The sequence below is a fragment of the Camellia sinensis genome, chromosome 2 (assembly GCF_055761805.1).
Source record: "Camellia sinensis isolate YWXY chromosome 2, ASM5576180v1, whole genome shotgun sequence".
Lineage (NCBI taxonomy): Eukaryota > Viridiplantae > Streptophyta > Magnoliopsida > Ericales > Theaceae > Camellia > Camellia sinensis.
The window spans coordinates 156,850,347-156,868,036 of record NC_138962.1 but is presented as its reverse complement, the minus strand read 5'-3'; the positions used below and the strand labels follow the sequence as shown (position 1 = coordinate 156,868,036).

Below are 17,690 nucleotides of genomic sequence, written 5' to 3'. Positions count from 1 at the left end.
TGATGAAATGTTTTAGAGTGTCAAAGTTGTCCGCAATGAAAGGGCTGTGAAAGGAGAGTGGGGTGGAGAAGAAACTCTATGCCTAGGGCATTAAAGTTAATTTAATTTTTTTATTTTATTTATTTATTATTTATTTTTATTTTTTTTGTGATTGAAACCAACAAACTCTGATAGGGAATTATTGTAATTTTTGTAATGTCAAGAAAATATTTGTAATAATTTACCTTTATACCATGGCACCAGCGGTGGAAATTTTGAATTTAAAATAAAAAAAAGTTAGAAAGTGTACAAAAAGAATAAAGTTTTGGGCGGTTTATGGAACTCCATGAGTTTCCAACACTAGGTCCCTCCCTCCCATTAGGGGAACTAGCTGGCAATAGGTGATGAAATTTCAAACATTTAAATTAAAATGAATGAGAAACCCTACCATGTCATTACAATTACAGCTAACCATTTGATGATTCATTCAAACAAAAGAATTTCATGATATTAAAAGTTTGCCTAGTTATTAATTTCAAAGCCTATAGAGATTAGTTTTCAGTTGTGTAAATATGAGGTTACTCAGTTTCAATTAGACTGTGTTGGATTGGAGATATAGATTATCCACACACACAAAAAGAGAAAGAGACAGAGAGAGAGGAAATAAATCGAATGTTGACTGACATACACTAACTCAATTTTTGTAATTCAATTCTAATGCACGTTTGAACGGATCTTGGGTTGCCTTCAGATTTTCTCCAGTACATTTCATTACATTTAGGTCATGTTTGTTTGGGTGGACATGAGCTTGGGATTGGACTAATAGTTCAATAAAATTATTAATCCGATGTTTGGTTAAACAATTGAAGTACGGACTAACAATCCATCTAGATATAGTATCCCACATATGATGAACTATTTAATCCCACAGAGGGGGGTGAGATATAAATTGAAAGACTAAGCCAAAGTCTGGACTATTAGTCCTCCTTATAAACCTAACTCAATCCAAACATAAGATAGGATACATAATCCAAAGGATTCGCAGTCCTAGGACTATTAGTCATGGGAATGCTAATCCAACCTGATCCAATCTGCCCAAACAAACATGGCCTTAAAGAATTGAATCATTTAGAAAAGTGGAGACGAAGGACATGGGTTTAAGTCTCGCTAATGTTTGGGACAATACTCTTATCTATTAAGCAATTTTAGGTTATTGACTCCTTATCATTATGTTTTTTTGTAGCGCTGGGGTCAAATTATGATTTAAGCCCATCTTGAAGGACAATGACTGAGCTACCTTATGCCCAAGAGAGGCAAGTGGCCGTCTAATCTTTTTTCAAAATTACTTTTTAACATATAGTTATGAAATCTTATTTCAATTTGCATCTCTGATTTATTTATTTATGTAAATGCTCCTTTTAAAAAAATTAATCCCTTTAAAATGTTTATTTTCCATAAAGTTTCTAATACTTGTCATATTTTTCTCTCATTTCCTTCCCACCCTTGGTCATTTTCTATATTAATCTTTTATTTGCAACATTTTTGTGTAGATGTAGGCATATGATTTTATATTCTTCTTACAACTAAGAGTTTTAAATTTTAAATTCTTTCTTCATCTTCCTCTCCTTCTCCATTTTTTTTTTTTACATAAGAAATTCGTATACATATATTCAATATGTTCATGTTCCGGAATATTTATTTTAATTTATTATGAAATAATTTTTTATTTTAAATTATGATGATTATCATATTTAGAAATTAAAACAACAAAAAATCAAATAAACAATTGGAAAACAACAAAAAGCAACATAAAAAATAGAAAAAAATATTGTCGACCAAGCCAAACATAAAAGTTTGACATTAATATCATGATTTGGTCGAGCTTAGACAAATTACTTTGGCTTAATATTGTCCCTTTTCCACTATTATAAGGGGGAATTTGGGGATTTTTGTGTGTGCGGTACCCTGTGTTGTTGGACCCGTCTAGACCTCTCTTGTCCATCTCCCTAATGAGTAAAGACTTGTTTGATCACGTTCAAAATTGTACCCTTATATCCTTTTTGCCTAAAAATAAAAAGTTGAGACAGATTCCTTGAATAAATATAGATTCTTTAACTTGAGCATCCTGCAACACTATCTTGAGATCATAAGGATGCAACTCACTTTTTTGGTTACATAACCCCATGTTCCTTCACAAAAGAATTAATGTGTGTATCTATTAGGACCTCCATGGATCACATGTTAATTTAAGATTGAATAATACTATACAAATAAAAAATTCATATATAATGATGTGACTCATTCATTGTGAACCTTTCACTTTAAAACAAAATATTATTAAAGTTGAGTTTATTTACAATAATGACATTGCTACACCATTCTTGTAAAGCTTTTTGTATAAATTTTATGTATGTGTAGCATTTTCCTTTAAAGTTTAACTTGCAGATCTTATGTTGCATACTTAATTTCATAAATATTTATTTATTTAATATTTGGAATTAGTTAGTAGTAGAGTCATGAATAGGGTTGTCTGTTACAACTCTCTGTATATTAATCAGATTTGTTATTAAATAAAATATGCTCAATATATTTATATGTTTTAACTTCTGTGAAGTTATAAAGGGCTTGTTCTCCTCAATGCCAACTAATTGGAGGCCTTCCCCCCTCAGAGTGGATCTTTCTCACATATTTCTTTTGTTTTTATTTTTGTTAATTTTATAAACCAATTGGAGGTCTCTCTCTCCCCCTCCCCCCCCCCCCAAAAGTGGGTCTTTTTTTTTTTTGTTTGTTAATTTTGTTAAGAAGAAGGTACGTAACAAGCGATATCAGAGCCAATCGATCTTGGAAATAGCTACACCATCAAAGATGTCAGAGTTTATGCGTACAAATATAGTAAAAATCAAGTCACTTGTTTTGGATATGATCAAGATAAGAAACCAATTCAACGAATTTCAATATGAGATCACCATGTCGGTCAAAGGAATAAATAAGAAATTAATCAAGTATATCATAAAATCAAATCTTGAAAAAGTTGATTTTGTGATAGATGGAGATGAGCCAATCAACATTGTTAAGAGTTTAATCAATCAACAACATTTTGGAGGTTACTTTGTTCCAAAATGTGAAAAGTGAATAAAATATAACTACATTTGACATGCCTTTTTCCTTTTTATTTCTAAATCTATTTCTAAATTCCTAAACTAAACACAACCTTGCTTCATTGTACCTTGGAAATAGTGCATTGGAAAGCTTTTGCATACTAATTTTTTTTCTTCAAATTGGTGGAGGCAAATTGGCATTGAATATCTCCCCTTGCATCACAACCTAAAAATGTCTTCTTAGTTTTTTAGGTGTCTTTATCTCTTTTTGTATCAATCCGGGAACCTTTTTAGTATTTAGGTTTTTCTATCTGTTGTACTTGGGTAAATTATATTTTGCCCCTTTTATATTTGGTCATTTTTTTATTTTGGTACTTGAAGTTTATTTTTTCTCACTTTGACCTTTTATATTTTAAGTTTTTTCTAATTTACTCCTAAAATTAATTTATGTTCAAAATTAAACCGAAAATACTACACTAACTACCACATAGCATTAAAATATTTTATTATATATAACCCACACTTATAATACAAATTCAAACTCTAATATAATAATATATCTTTTATGTTATGTGGCAGTTAACGTGGTATTTTTTTGTATAATTTTGAACATAAATTAGTTTTAGGAGTAAATTGGAACATGAAGGGCCAAAGTGAAAAAATGAATAAACATAAACGAGGCAAAAGTGTAATTTATCCTTTGTACTTTGATGCTCTCTATTAGATTAAATGGCTCTATATTGGCCCCGTTTGGTGTAGCTGTTAAAACAGCTTATAGATTATAACTTAACAGATTATAGATTATGACTTTAATCAGAAGTTGTTAATCTGTTTGGTGCAACTATTAGATTATAGATTTAAGTTGCTGAGTAGTATTTGTTAAATAAGCTGTGAAATAGTTTTTTCAATTAATTTTTATTTTTTATTTGTCTACATTTCTCATAAAAAATAATAATAATAATAATCTATAGTCTATTTGAGTCTTTTTCTATTTTTAAAAAAAAAAAAAAAAATTTAAGAGTATAACCATAAATTAACATGTTCACAGCAGAAGCTGATAATCAGAAGCAAAGGGTGAGCAGCTTCTCAGAATCAATTTTTTGAGTTAAAATAAGCTGTTAGAATCAGAAGCTATTTGAAATAAGTTTAACCAAACAGTCCAAAATAACTATTTCAAAGCTAAAAGCCATAAGTTGGCTCTGAAAAGCTGAAACAAACACCCCCATTATGACTCTAAACTATGGTTTTGTATCTCGTTATTTAGTAAAAAGAAAATAATAATAAAGTCCTGGAGGAAGAATATCGTCGATGCTAGTAATCCATATAAGGAAAGAAAGTGTCTCCAGGCGTATAGTCACTGTCCTAAAGTCATTATTTCTCGCCACGTCTCGTACAACCGGAGTGTAAAGACTCCAAGATACAACCCAAATGCTCACAATTTTCCTTGTTTGTTGTTCACCCTATCAGGAGAATATAAACTACGAACGAAATACGCCCAAAATTATAAAAAATAGATAAAAGAAAACTCTCAAGTAAAGTCTCAATATATCCCATATGCATGTATTTTCTTGCATGCGTTGTATGTCTCACACCTTTAGAAGACACAGGTTTATATAGGATTCTTAGTAGGCATGCTAAAAGGTACCCCATGCATTGTTTAACGTTGGAATTAGTGTAAAAAGTGTTTTAAAAATAATGAAAAAGTCAAAAAGTGTTTTAAATTGAGTGAAATTGTTACAAAACTAATAAAAAGTGTATTGTATTTTACACTTATTTTGTCTTTTTTGTGTGCTCTTAAAACACTTGTTAGCAAGACTCTTCTCTGTAATCTATGAATTCAAATATAATAAATATAAATATAAATATAAATAATGATAATATAATAAGAATAATAAAATTCTTATTAAAGAATAGAATAACGAGACAAAGTATTTATCATTGGAAAATGCTATAGACCCCAAACAAATTACCAAACAGAATATCAAACCTTTCACATTGGTGTGGAACCCACACCTATGTGAAAGGTTTAGTAATTTATTTAGGGTTCCTAGCATAACTCATTATCATTCATCTAATTTATTTAATAGCCAAATTAATGAAATAATGAAATAAGAATTTTATTTTTATTAAAATTTCAACACAAACTCAAGTCATTGGTTGCTGCTCACTAGGTTTCTTTACTAGTTGCTATGCTAATAAGCATACAATATTTCAGTGGATCTTGATACTTGGACATAACATTTCTGTGAGGCTTTTCTCAATATAAGCCTTTTTTACATTGTATTTCTAAAACTAGGCCAACTTCTGACAGAATTTCAAAACTAAGCTAAAGCGCCATTACTATTCGCGCTTTTACTGTTAGGAGGCCAAAAGTTGATGAATAGTGAAATCGCTATTTTAAATCGCGATTTTAATTAAGAAAACGCTGTTCCAAATCGCGCTTTTAACATAAAAAAAATTTCTGAAGAAAACGCTATTTAAAATAGCGCTTTTACTGTGCATATAATAATTTTTTTTTTTTTTTTTTTAAAACGCCATTTGAAATGGCGTTTCTACTGTTCATTCACCAACCAAAGCCAACACACACACACCAATGAAATAATATAATTTTTATATATAATAATAATTTATAATAATTAATTATATAATTTTTATAATTTTTGTAAATATAAATCATTTTTAGGTTATGAATGGTTTGATTTATAATACGTATGTAAGGATAAAAAATTTTATAATCAAAAATAATTTTTATAATTTTTATAATCAAAAACAATTTATAATACGTATGTATTATAAAAAAATTTATAATAATTTATAATACGTATGTATTATTTGAATCTTTACATTTTTTATTTAAAATTTTTCACAGTAAACTCATCTTCACATTTTATAATACTTATGTATTATTCAAAAATAATTTATAAAAATTTATAATTAATACGTATGTAAATAATTTAATACGTATCTTCACATTTATATTTACAGTAAACCTATCTTCACATTTACATATGTATGGTTTAAGGGTAATTTTTTTGATAAATGACTTAAATGATAAATCAAACCATCCATAACCTAAATTTTTTTACCCTTACATACGTATGGTTTAAATAATTTATAAAAATTATTGTCATACGTATGTAAAAATCGATTATAAAAATTGCAAAAATTATTCAAAAATTATTACAGTAAATCCATCTTCACATTTAGATTATTTGTAATTTTTAAAATTGCAAAATATAATTTTCGTAAATATAAATCATTTTTTTACCCTTTATTTATAAAATAAAGGGTAAAAAAATTGTAAAAATTGTAAAAATTAAAAAAATTTTAAAAATTATAAAAATTATATAATTGATTATTATAAATTATTATTATATATAAAAAAAATTATAATCAATTTTTACAATTTTTATAATCGATTTTTACATACGTATGGCAATAATTTTTATAAATTATTTAAACCATACGCATGTAAGGGTAAAAAATTTTAGGTTATGAATGGTTTGATTTATCATTTAAGTCATTTATAAAAAAATTTACCCTTAAACCATACGTATGTAAATGTGAAGATGGGTTTACTGTAAATGTAAATGTGAAGATACGTATTAAATTATTTACATACGTATTAATTATAAATTTTTATAAATTATTTTTGAATAATAATACATACGTATTATAAAATGTGAAGATCGGTTTACTGTAAAAAATTTTAAATAAAAAATGTAAAGATTTAAATAATACATACGTATTATAAATTATTTTTGATAATTTATAAATTATTTTTGATTATAAAAATTAAAAAAAATATTTTTGATTATAAAAATTTTTATCCTTACATACGTATTATAAATCAAACCATTCATAACCTAAAAATGATTTATATTTACGAAAATTATAAAAATTATATTATTTCATTGGTGTGTGTGTGTCAGTGTGTTGGCTTTGGTTGGTGAATCAATAGTAGAAACGCCATTTCAAATGGCGTTTTTAAAAAAAAAAAAAAAAAAAAATTATTATATGCACAGTAAAAGCACTATTTTAAATAGCGTTTTCTTTAGAAATTTTTTTTATGTTAAAAGCGCGATTTGGAACAGCGTTTTCTTAATTAAAATCGCGATTTCACTATTCATCAACTTTTGGCCTCCTAACAGTAAAAGCGCGAATAGTAATAGCGCTTTAACTTAGTTTTGAAATTCCGTCAGAAGTTAGCTTAGTTTTGGAAATATAATGTAAAAAAGGCTTATATTGGGAAAAGCCTCCATTTCTGTTTATATCATTTATTCTTTTGTTGTTTATTGTCGCTAAAGGCAGCATCTTCTCTGTAACCTATCTTTTGAGTTTCAGATTGTTTGCAGTATTTTTTCTATCCATGATTGATTGACAAGCTTCTTAATATATTAATACCTAGATTCAGCCAAAAATTTGAGAATGCGCAACATGACTCATTGAGGTTGCTGAACGATGGACGATGAGTAAAAACATATATCAAGATTGATATTGATCTATCAAAGTAAAAACTTTGATTTCAAATTGTTAAGAAACCGTCATAGCATTCAAATATTATGTTAAAATGAATTACAAAGGAAATTGAGTTCCTTTTTCCCGTTTCAATTTCTCATTTCAACAATCAGATTTCAACCATCAGACTAGGTTGACAGGTCGTCTTCGTTGAAGTCAGAATCCTCACTAACCTCATCATCCTCAGATTCACTCAAAACGTATACTGCCTTCCCACGATTCATCCTCCGTGGTCTAGCCTTTGGAGCCATGACTTCTTCACTCAAATCCTCAGTATTCACTGCATTCGAAGCAGATCCCAAGTTTTCTTCACTTCCAGTCGAACTGTTCTCATCTTCCTTCCCAATATTTCCCAAAACAGACCCACTTTTCTTGTTAAATGGAGATGCCCTCATCTTCCTCACTTTCTTCTCAGGTGAAATCCCCATATTTTCTGCAGTCTTAAAAACTTCAGTTATAAGTTTCTGGCCTGTTGTCTTAGCCGGCACTCTTTTCTTTGTTGGTGCTGGGGGTTTAGCTGCCTGCTTTGCATTTGCTGCTGGCTTTCTCCCTCCTTTCTTCTTTCCCACTTCTGGTGCAACTTCCTCTGCAAGTTCAAAATCCTCATCGCTGATATCTTCCTCATCTTCATCATCAGAAATCTCTGTCAGAGTTGACGACAAAGGCTTCTTTGCAGCAGCCCTTCTAGTAGGTTCTTTTTTCCTGGTTGGTACCTGGGGCATCTCAGTTTCCAAGGCTGCAACAACTTCAAGGGTAAGCACACGGAAGGTCGTATGTAGGCTATGAAATTTACAATCAAGACAATTGAGAGATTCTCTAATGTGTGCAATTGAAAAGATTGTGTGCGCTATGAAATTTACAATCAAGGCAATTGAGCGATTCTTTAATGTGTGCAATTGAAAAGATTGTGTGTGCTATGAAATTTACAATCAAGGTGTGCACACTAACTGCTTTTGTGGGTATTTTCGGAAATAAAAAATGTTACATGTCAACACAGCATTATATAATAGTATAGATATAACAAAAATAATAATATACAATAAAAAGTAAAAAAGAAACAAGCAAACACGTCTTCCGTTTTATCATTCAACACAATTGCCCAAATTTTTAAATCTTCTTTTTCCTTTTTCTTTTTTTTTTCCCTCAAGAATTACATAATTCTTCCGGCAAACTGATACTTCAGTCTTCCAAAACTATTTATCAAATATAACCTATTAATTCATAAACTTTGAATTGCTAACACATAAGCACAATTCCAAAACCTGTAATGGACATTTCTGCTAAAAAAGTAAAAATGAAAGGCCATAAATACGAAAACAGTAAGATAAAATTTACCTTCTGAGTGGTCAGGAGAAGATTCAAGGTTGTAAGCAGCAAGTCGTTCTTTTAGCTCAAGTACTTCATCATCTTCATCTTCGTCTTCATCTTTAAGGCTCACAGATGCCTTTTCCTGCCGAGTAAATAGTAACACTTCAGAGAATTTACTCAAAAACATAATGGGGTCTGATTGTAATATAATCGAAAGATGCAGACCTTTCTGGCTGGTGCTTTCTTTGGACCTGCTCTGCCTTTCGGTTTCACAACCTCAGGAACATTACCTGACGAAGGAGAGGAAAGACTATCCAAGTTAAGATACTGATGTTTATCGAGATATAGAGTGACACCACCTGAGAGAGGGAAAAAAAAATGATTCCAAACCTGTACCTGTTTCCATTGTTGAACTGGTTGATATTTCCATTGCATCAGAAACAGTTTCTGCATTGGTGGCCTTCTTGTTATTCTTCCGTGGATTTTTGGGTGCTTGTCTGGATACTTTAAGACCAGCTTCTACCATCACCTTGTTTTTCATCACCTTTCTAGCCTCCTCTGCCTTCTCATCACTCTTTTCTAATTCCTGAATCAAGAATACATGAATATATATCAGACAAGGAAGGGATCAAGAAATCAAAACAAATGAAGAAAAGCCATTCATACATTGAGTTCTTTCTCAAGAGCATCAAGATCTTTAATCCACAAAGACCTTGGTGTTGCCTTCCTCAAGTCATCAACTTCTTTGTTGAGTTTATCCCTATCTGCACATAGCTCCTGAACCTTCTCAAGTGTCAAGGTTCCAATGGCCAATGACAGCAAGTACTCATAATCACTAGCCCGAACTCCTTTGGTGCCAATGATCTCTGAGTTCTCTTCAGTCTCTTCTGCATCATCAGTTACCCCAGCAACTGTTGCATCCGCATTTTTCATTTTCTTTGGGAAAGGTGTAAAACCTTTATCCCGCAGCTCAAGAAACAGCTCGACTCTCTTCCTGTTGCTCACAATGATCTCTCCTTTCACAACCCCAAGTATGAACCTAACCTTGTTCTCCAACTTCAACAACTCCATTTCAAGATTATCTAGAAGAATTTTCTGTACAAGATCATTAATATATTTATTAGTAAACAAGCCATGTCTTGCTAAGTAGTAAGAAATAAATTCAATGTATAACTTTTTATGAACCAACTTGCCTTTCTCTTCTCATAGAATTCAAGTCTTACGTGGAAGAATTCTTCAAGAACTGCAAATCAAAGAATTAAATTGTAAATAGCCTGAAAATTTGATGCATGAATAGAGGTTAATCTGAACAGGTGTATAGTACAATCATACTCTGTTCAGGGGTATCATATTTCTTAATCACGCCTTTTGGGTCGAACAGATGCATGTTGCTCGTGCTGATAGTTGTGGTGAGTTTAAATTTCTTTAGCAAGCCCTCTTGCTTTGCCATGATCAAGTTCTCCTCGGACATAATGACTTCAAAGTGTACGGTAGTGTCATCGTTGTGCTCTCTGTAATCCTGCAACCATTAAAATCTACCGTGAGACTCCAAACACCTCACATACTAGTGCTACAACTTAATAATATACTAAGAAATCAGTTCAAGAAATCAAACTTAATTATACCTTGATAAATGGGTCCTTGATTTTGTCATTTCCTGTCATAATTGATTCAAGAAATTCTTTATAATCTTGAGTCCATCGTCGTATAGGCAGCTCTGTAATCCTTAGTGTAGTTTCATTGATTTCCTCCATAATTCCACAAACAGTGTAGCTAATCCCAGCTTCTTTGGTTGCTGTTTTCTCAATGGTTCCTCTGAACCCTTTGTACCATGGATCCATCGGCTCCATTTGCTCACCATTCAACAAACGCCTCACATTAGCAACAATATCCCTTGGATTATAATTTGGAATGTAGGAGCTCCATCCTGTCCCAATTCCTTCACTTCCATTGACAAGAACCAATGGTATGACAGGCATGTACCTGAACGAAAAACAAAATAATTTAGACATCTGCAAAACCTTCATCATAATATGTTTATTTGCCACTGATAAAAAAAACTTACCAAACAGGTTCAATAGATTGCCCATCTTCATTCAAGTAATCAAGAAGTATATCATCATCCTTGGGGAACATGAACCGTGTGATAGGAGAAAGCCGAGTGTATATGTACCTAGCACTCGCATGATCTTTGCCTCCCTTTTAAGATACAACAATACATGTAAGCATAGGAAACAAATTTAAAACAAAACAACGAACTCCAATATGTTTGTTTGAATTTGATTGAGTGATGTTTTTCTTTCCTCACCTGATGACGAGTGCCAAATTGACCGTTTGGTTGAAGCAGGTTTAAGTTATTGCTGCCCACATAATCCTGTGCCATGCCAATGATGGTACTGGCAAGACTCTGCTCGCCATGATGGTAAGCTGAATGCTCAGATACATAACCAGAGAATTGAGCAACTTTTGCTTCCTTCACAAAGTTGCGCTTGAAAGAACAGAAAAGGATCTTCCTTTGACCTGGTTTCAGGCCATCAACCATTGAAGGAATTGACCGTTGAAGATCTGCCATAGAAAACAATATAAGCTCTTTGTTGACAAAATCACTGTACTTTATGAGCTTCTCCTTCTGATCAAGGTAAGTGCCAGGCTGCAAATCACATAGACAAAGAAAGTGTTAATAGAAAAAGAACAATTACAGAACACCTTAGATTTTATGGAAGAAGAAATTTAACTTCCAACCTCAAACTGTCGGAGCCAATTCTTCCTTGCTTCAATTTTCTTCTTACTGAAGGCAAGCTCAATTGCTTCCCCATCTTGCTCATCTACCCACATGAAGTCTTTCTTGTGCATTTGAAGATTGCTAAAATACTCCTTCCCTTCCTTTGATGTGCTGGTTCCCAACCCCTGTCAAGCCAACAAGTGCAATAATAGATGAAGTGCAATAATTACGAATCTGACACAGTTCACCCAGAAATCCAAAGTAGGTTTCCTCACTGAATCAATACCAAAACTGAGACAAATATAGTAGTGCAGAAACAATACCAAAACTGACAGCACAAACAAAAACACCAAGTACCCTAGATTTATCCCTCCTGTGATCTTGAACATACAAACCTTATAGTATTTAATGGACCAACCGCTAGCATTGCCTCCCAAACTCTCCTTCCAAGATTCATACTCAGGCATGGAATAAAAGGCTAGAACCTTCCCATTTCTGTGAGTAGCCTGCGCAACAATAAATACCAGTTATTATAAACTTCACTTTCAGTTCCGCTAGACAGTAATGGAAGTAAGATTGGACAGGGAGTACATACCTTCACAATAGGTGTAATGAACTCAACTAAGAAAGAAGGAACTTTTAGCAACGATGGCCAAAATGAATGAATAAAATTAATCAACAGCCCTTTAATATGTGATCCATCATGGTCCTGTGAATGCATAAAAATTGAAACTTTTAACCAAGTCATCAACAAACAAACTAAAATGCATCCACACTCAGTAATGAATCAACATATAGATAAAACCAAAAAAAAAAAAACAAGAAGTTAAATGTGTTAAACCTGATCAGTCATGATCATCAAATGACCGTATCTCAAAGTCTTCACACTGTCGTACTGTTTTCCATGCTGAAGTCCAAGAATCTGCTTGATGCTCTGAATTTCAGCGTTTTCCATGATCTGTTTATGGCTTGCTTCCCTCACATTAAGCAATTTACCTCTCAACGGGAACACACCATAATAATTTCGACCCACGACAGAAATACCTGCCATCTGTATATATTCAAATCAATTAAAACTCTGAAACAAAACCAAACTCAACTGAAACTACTTAAATAGCTAGACAACTTACCGCAAGTGCCTTCGCCGAATCACCTTCTGTCAAAATCAAGGTACATTTATCAGAGCTCTTCCCTCCGGCATCATTAGCATCCTCTAGTTTGGTAATCCCAGTTATCCTCTGTCTCTTTGTCCCATCAGTTTTCTTAAGATCCTTGCTCTGCTTAAAATCTGCCCATGACAAGAGACTTTCCACTATTCCAGACTTGGACACTGCAGGAGAATTGACCACAAAAACATCAAAATTAAGCTCAAAAAAGGAGTAAACAGCTTTTTTTTTCTTTTTTAAAATTTATATTAATAATAATAATAACAGATTTCAAAATAATAGAACAAACCTTTCTTCAAGAACTCCTGTGAAAGTTCACATTTCGACCCAAAACTGCTTTGGCGAATTGTCAAAGTCTCTTTGGTTTGAGAATCAAAAGCTGGGTTGTCAATAAGAGCATTGACAAAAACCCATAGATGGTTCTTCACTGCGTGGGCTTTGAGATTGGCATTCTTATTCTTTTTATTAACAATACCCATTACATAGTTTGTAATCTGGTTGGTAACATAATCAACATGAGTCCCACCCTTAATTGTCGCAATTGAATTTACAAAGCTCACCTGGAAAGTCATCAACCCATCAAAATTAAACATTAAGTTTCATCAATGCAGTGTACATTATATACATCCTATTTATAGAACTACATTCCAATTCTAACACCATCAGTACCTGCTGAAACTGCCCTTCAGTAAGACTGACACATATCTCCCACCTATCGTTAACCTTTTCAGCAATCCTGATGAAATTGTTGAATTTGATTAGTATTTTGATTAAAATTATGAGAAGTAAAATGAATCAATAAATATTGAAATGAAAACCTTGGAAGGGCATCGGGTCTGGCTTTGGAGGCAGATTGAAGGTAGAGATTAACATAGTCGAGGAAAGACTTTACTGGAATACGTTGCCCATTAAGCTCAACCTTCACAGTCTTTCCAAGGCATCCCGCTAAGTCAATCACCCGCTTTTTCATCAGGGCAACAACATCATCTTCAAGATGAGTCATATTGAATTTTGCCAAGTCAGGCTTAAATGTAACTTTTGTCCAGTTTTCGCTCTCCTTGCATTTTGTTATGACGGGCTCAGATTTCTTTCCCATATTGTTGGAGAAAACCTTCATAGGAGTGGAAGGAACTTGCCAGTTAGCAAAGCACATGAATCATGATAAGGCTTTGTTAGGAAAACTATATGTACAAACAACAGAATATGCTGCCAACGATTTTTTATAAAAAAGATTCAAATCAGAATTTACATATTAGCAGGCAGGTGAAACATGCATGGTATGACTTAAATTTGGAAGAAACCCCAATTGGCCTAGAAGGCTTTTACAGCTTTTACAAAGTTGGAAACCAGATAGCAAGTAATAAGTTCAATATTTGATGATGTTCTGCCTTTGCTATGTTTTGTCAAAGGAACCCAACATAATTCAACACAAATGAAGCTTATGTAATTATTCCTACTATGATGGTTATGATGTAAACAAGAAACCTCAGTTTCAGAACCATTAGAACAACACACAGACAACATCAATAATTTCAAACCAACTGTGAATGAATCATAGAACAATTGGCATGATAAAGTCCACAAGAAAAACTTCAAAATAAAAAATCCAAGTGCTCTGTAGTTCAAGTCTCTAGTTTATTTCTATTGAATTGGATCGGATAATCAATAACCAGAAATTTAAAAAAATAAAATAAAATAGAACTAGATATCTTCATTGACCCCTAAAGTAAAGAAATGTCTGCATTGTATAGATAAACATCCAAACATCAATAATTGCAAAGCATTCCTCACAGTATCAGGAAAACCCCAAGATCCAACGAAGCAAAATCTGAAGTAACTCTAATCAATAATCATCAGTCGCAGACAAAGATTTAAGAATTAAAATTCGAAAATAAAACCCTAAATCCTGAAGTTACCAAAACCCTAGATCTATAAATAACCTTTCTCAAATTCAACAAGCAATCAAGGGCCACATTAAAAAATCTAAAACAGCATATCTATCCATTACACAAAAACACTCAAAACCCTAAATCAATACTCAGAAATCAAGATTTCATAACCAAGAATGGCCATTAAAATTACAAAAAAAAAAAAAAATCACAAATCTGTATATACCTGTTTGTACTTCTTCTGCCTCTTCCCATCCGCAGTCTCGATCACAAACTCCGTCGAAAATATATTCGTAAGCTTCGCTCCGTACCCGTTCCTCCCACCGGTCGTCTTCTTCATCGAATCGTCGTAATTACTACTCGTCAGGAGGTGCCCGAAGATCATCTCGGGCACATAAACCCCTTCCTCCTGATGAATCTCCACGGGAACACCATCCCCATTGTTGTAAACACTAATACAGTTCTGTTCCACATCGATCGTCACCTTGACGGAGTCCATGGATGGGTCTCTCTGCTTGTTATCAGCAGCATTTACGAGGATTTCGTCGAAAATCTTGTAAAGGCCCGGGACATAGGAGATAGATCTGTGGACCATTTCGTTGTTTTCGTAGACCCAGAGGGTTTGGGTGTGCTTTTCGATGGAGCCGACGTAGGTGTCGGGACGGAGAAGAATGTGCTCGAGCTGGGTTTTCTTTTGGTAGGTTTCTTCGATGGTTTTGGCCGATGTTGCTGTGGCGGCGACATTGGCGTTGTTGCTGCTCTGTAAGGGTAGTTTTTTGTCTTTGGCCATGGTGGTTTGAAAGAGAGACACAGAGATGGTGTCTTGGAATCTACAGTGAGTGAGAGAGAGAGCGAGCGGGGTGAAATGAGGAGAGAGACGGGGTTAAATTGATCTGGGGCAAACGGGCGATTGATTTGAATTTGAAATTTGAGTTGAGCGGGATTTCAAATGAACGGACAGAATGGTGCTTTGGGATCGAACCGCGGTGGTCCGTTCATTGGCGTCAAAAGCATTGGAAAAGAGAAAGTGCGCATGCGAGTCAAATGTGTCAAAATGATACTCCCTCCGTCCCATAATATTAGTCCCTTATTCCATTTTTTATTATCCTAAGGTCATGTTTGATTCACAATACTAATAGTGAGGTATTAATAATCCTATCAAATTAGTGTGGTATTAACTATCCCACCCCTACCCCATTACTAATAATCCTACAAATTTGTTAGATTAATTATCCATTGGATTAATAGTCCTAAACCAAAATGTCAAAACAAACATAGGATGATTGGACCCACGGATTAATAATCCTAATCCCATGCTTTAATCCTTCCAATCAAACATGCCCTAAAGTCCCTCTTAAAAAATCAAGTACAAAAATAATATAAATTTTCTATTTTGCCCTTCTTTTAAATTCATAAATAATATAAAAAGTACAATTATGACATTGATATTCCCCAAAAAATGTACTATCAAAGGATAATTTTGGAAAATCAACTTTTTTAAAGTACAATAATTGTACTACCAAAAAAAGTTGGATTCCCCAAAAGGGACTATTATTTTGGGACGGAGGGAGTATTAAAATGATGTAATTTTGAAATATTTGAATTATGAAAATTCGGGTATAAACTCACCGGGTATGTTTGGTTTGTGTTTGAGAGATGTGTTTTAGAGATAAAAAGTACGAAAACATGTTTGGTTTGGTTTTTTTTAAAAGATGTTTTGGAAAATTATTTTGAGATAGAGTTTTGGAAAAAGTGATTGATTTGATGTGTGTGAGAGAGAGATTTGTTTGGAAAACTTGTTTGGTTTACAAGTTTTGGGAAATTTTTTTGGGAAAATTTGTTTGGTTTGGTTATTTTTGAAAACTTATTTGTAGAGAAAATTTCCCAAATTTTTTTCAGAAAATCAAACCAAACGAGCCCACCATTGTTTGGCATAAAAAGTTAGGGAGGTTTTTTTTTTTTTAATCATAAAAAGGTAAAATAAGTTTAAAAAATTAAGAAGATAAACAGATATTTTAAGAAAATGGTTAGAAACTAGATATTTTAAGAAGATGGTTAGAAACTAGCATTCTAATTTTGTTTTTGAAAAAATATGAACAAAATATGAGAGATGATGTGACTCAAAATGGGTTAAAAGTTAAGAAGTGACTTTTAATTCACTTTCCAAAAAAGGCCAAAATATCACATTTAAATTATAATCATTTTATTTTTTTTTCTAACAAAAGTGAAAAGAATCAAAAAAATCTATTCCAAACAAGAATTTTTAACCTCAAGTTAAAATAATTAAAAAACTAAAAAATTAATTCACAACTAAAATATCTCAAGATTTCGGACGAACCACATGAGTTAAAAAGTCCCTTTTTAGATAGAGTAATGATTCATCCCCCTTTTTCCCCCACCTCATTTGACCCGCTCTCTCTCTCATTGGTTACCTTTTCTTTTTCTTTTTCTTTTTTTTCCTGCTCCACCAATCACCCCTGCCACGTGGCAAAGGGGGTCCCAAGCATTATTCTTTTAGATATGTCTTATTTTTTAGTTTTTTTTATTTATTTTATTACAAAAAGATTAATAAAAAAATATAGAAATAATATGATAGAAATAAATCCAAATATGTCTTATTTTTTAGTTTTTTTTATTTATTATAAAAAGACTAATAAAAAAAATATAGAAATAATATGATAAAAATAAATGGAACTTATTGGATATTATACACACAGGACTTTTTTTTTTTTGGTTTTTCTCCGCATCATTCTCTCTGTTTTGAGAAATGCTAAGTGCCTATTGGATATTATACACAGAATGCTAAGTGCACAATACATTCTATGGGTTGTTTTGAGAAGTTGGTAAAAAGTTGATTTTTGATTTTTTATTAAGTTTTTTAACTTTTTTGAAAGTGATTTGGGAAGTTGATAAAAAGTTAACTTTTTGCTTTTTAGTTTAATATTTATTTATAGTGTCAAATCAAATTAAAATGACCAAAATACCTTTACCCAACATAAGAGATTTATTT

The 17,690-nt window shown here is 32.3% G+C and overlaps 1 protein-coding gene across 2 annotated transcripts; it reads right to left on the bottom strand.

Moving 5' to 3' along the window:
* Nucleotides 1-7,552: 7,552 nt before the first annotated feature.
* On the bottom strand, nt 7,553-15,734 carry TOPII (topoisomerase II). Of its 2 annotated transcripts, none has more exons than XM_082915955.1 (19): nt 14,907-15,734; nt 13,610-13,902; nt 13,461-13,527; nt 13,081-13,351; nt 12,756-12,955; nt 12,467-12,676; nt 12,221-12,334; nt 12,021-12,131; nt 11,646-11,810; nt 11,212-11,553; nt 10,969-11,102; nt 10,529-10,886; nt 10,236-10,422; nt 10,097-10,146; nt 9,570-9,998; nt 9,300-9,489; nt 9,129-9,193; nt 8,931-9,045; nt 7,553-8,331 (listed from the first exon to the last, which is right to left on the bottom strand). In XM_082915955.1, exons 1-19 carry the CDS (start codon nt 15,468-15,470, stop codon nt 7,724-7,726), a joined length of 4,473 nt encoding a protein of 1,490 aa, XP_082772081.1. In that variant the 5' UTR covers nt 15,471-15,734; the 3' UTR covers nt 7,553-7,723. The 2 variants fall into 2 exon arrangements, with proteins under 2 accessions (XP_082772081.1, XP_082772080.1); XM_082915954.1 differs by having other exon boundaries at nt 8,931-9,049; nt 9,130-9,193.
* Nucleotides 15,735-17,690: the final 1,956 nt, after the last annotated feature.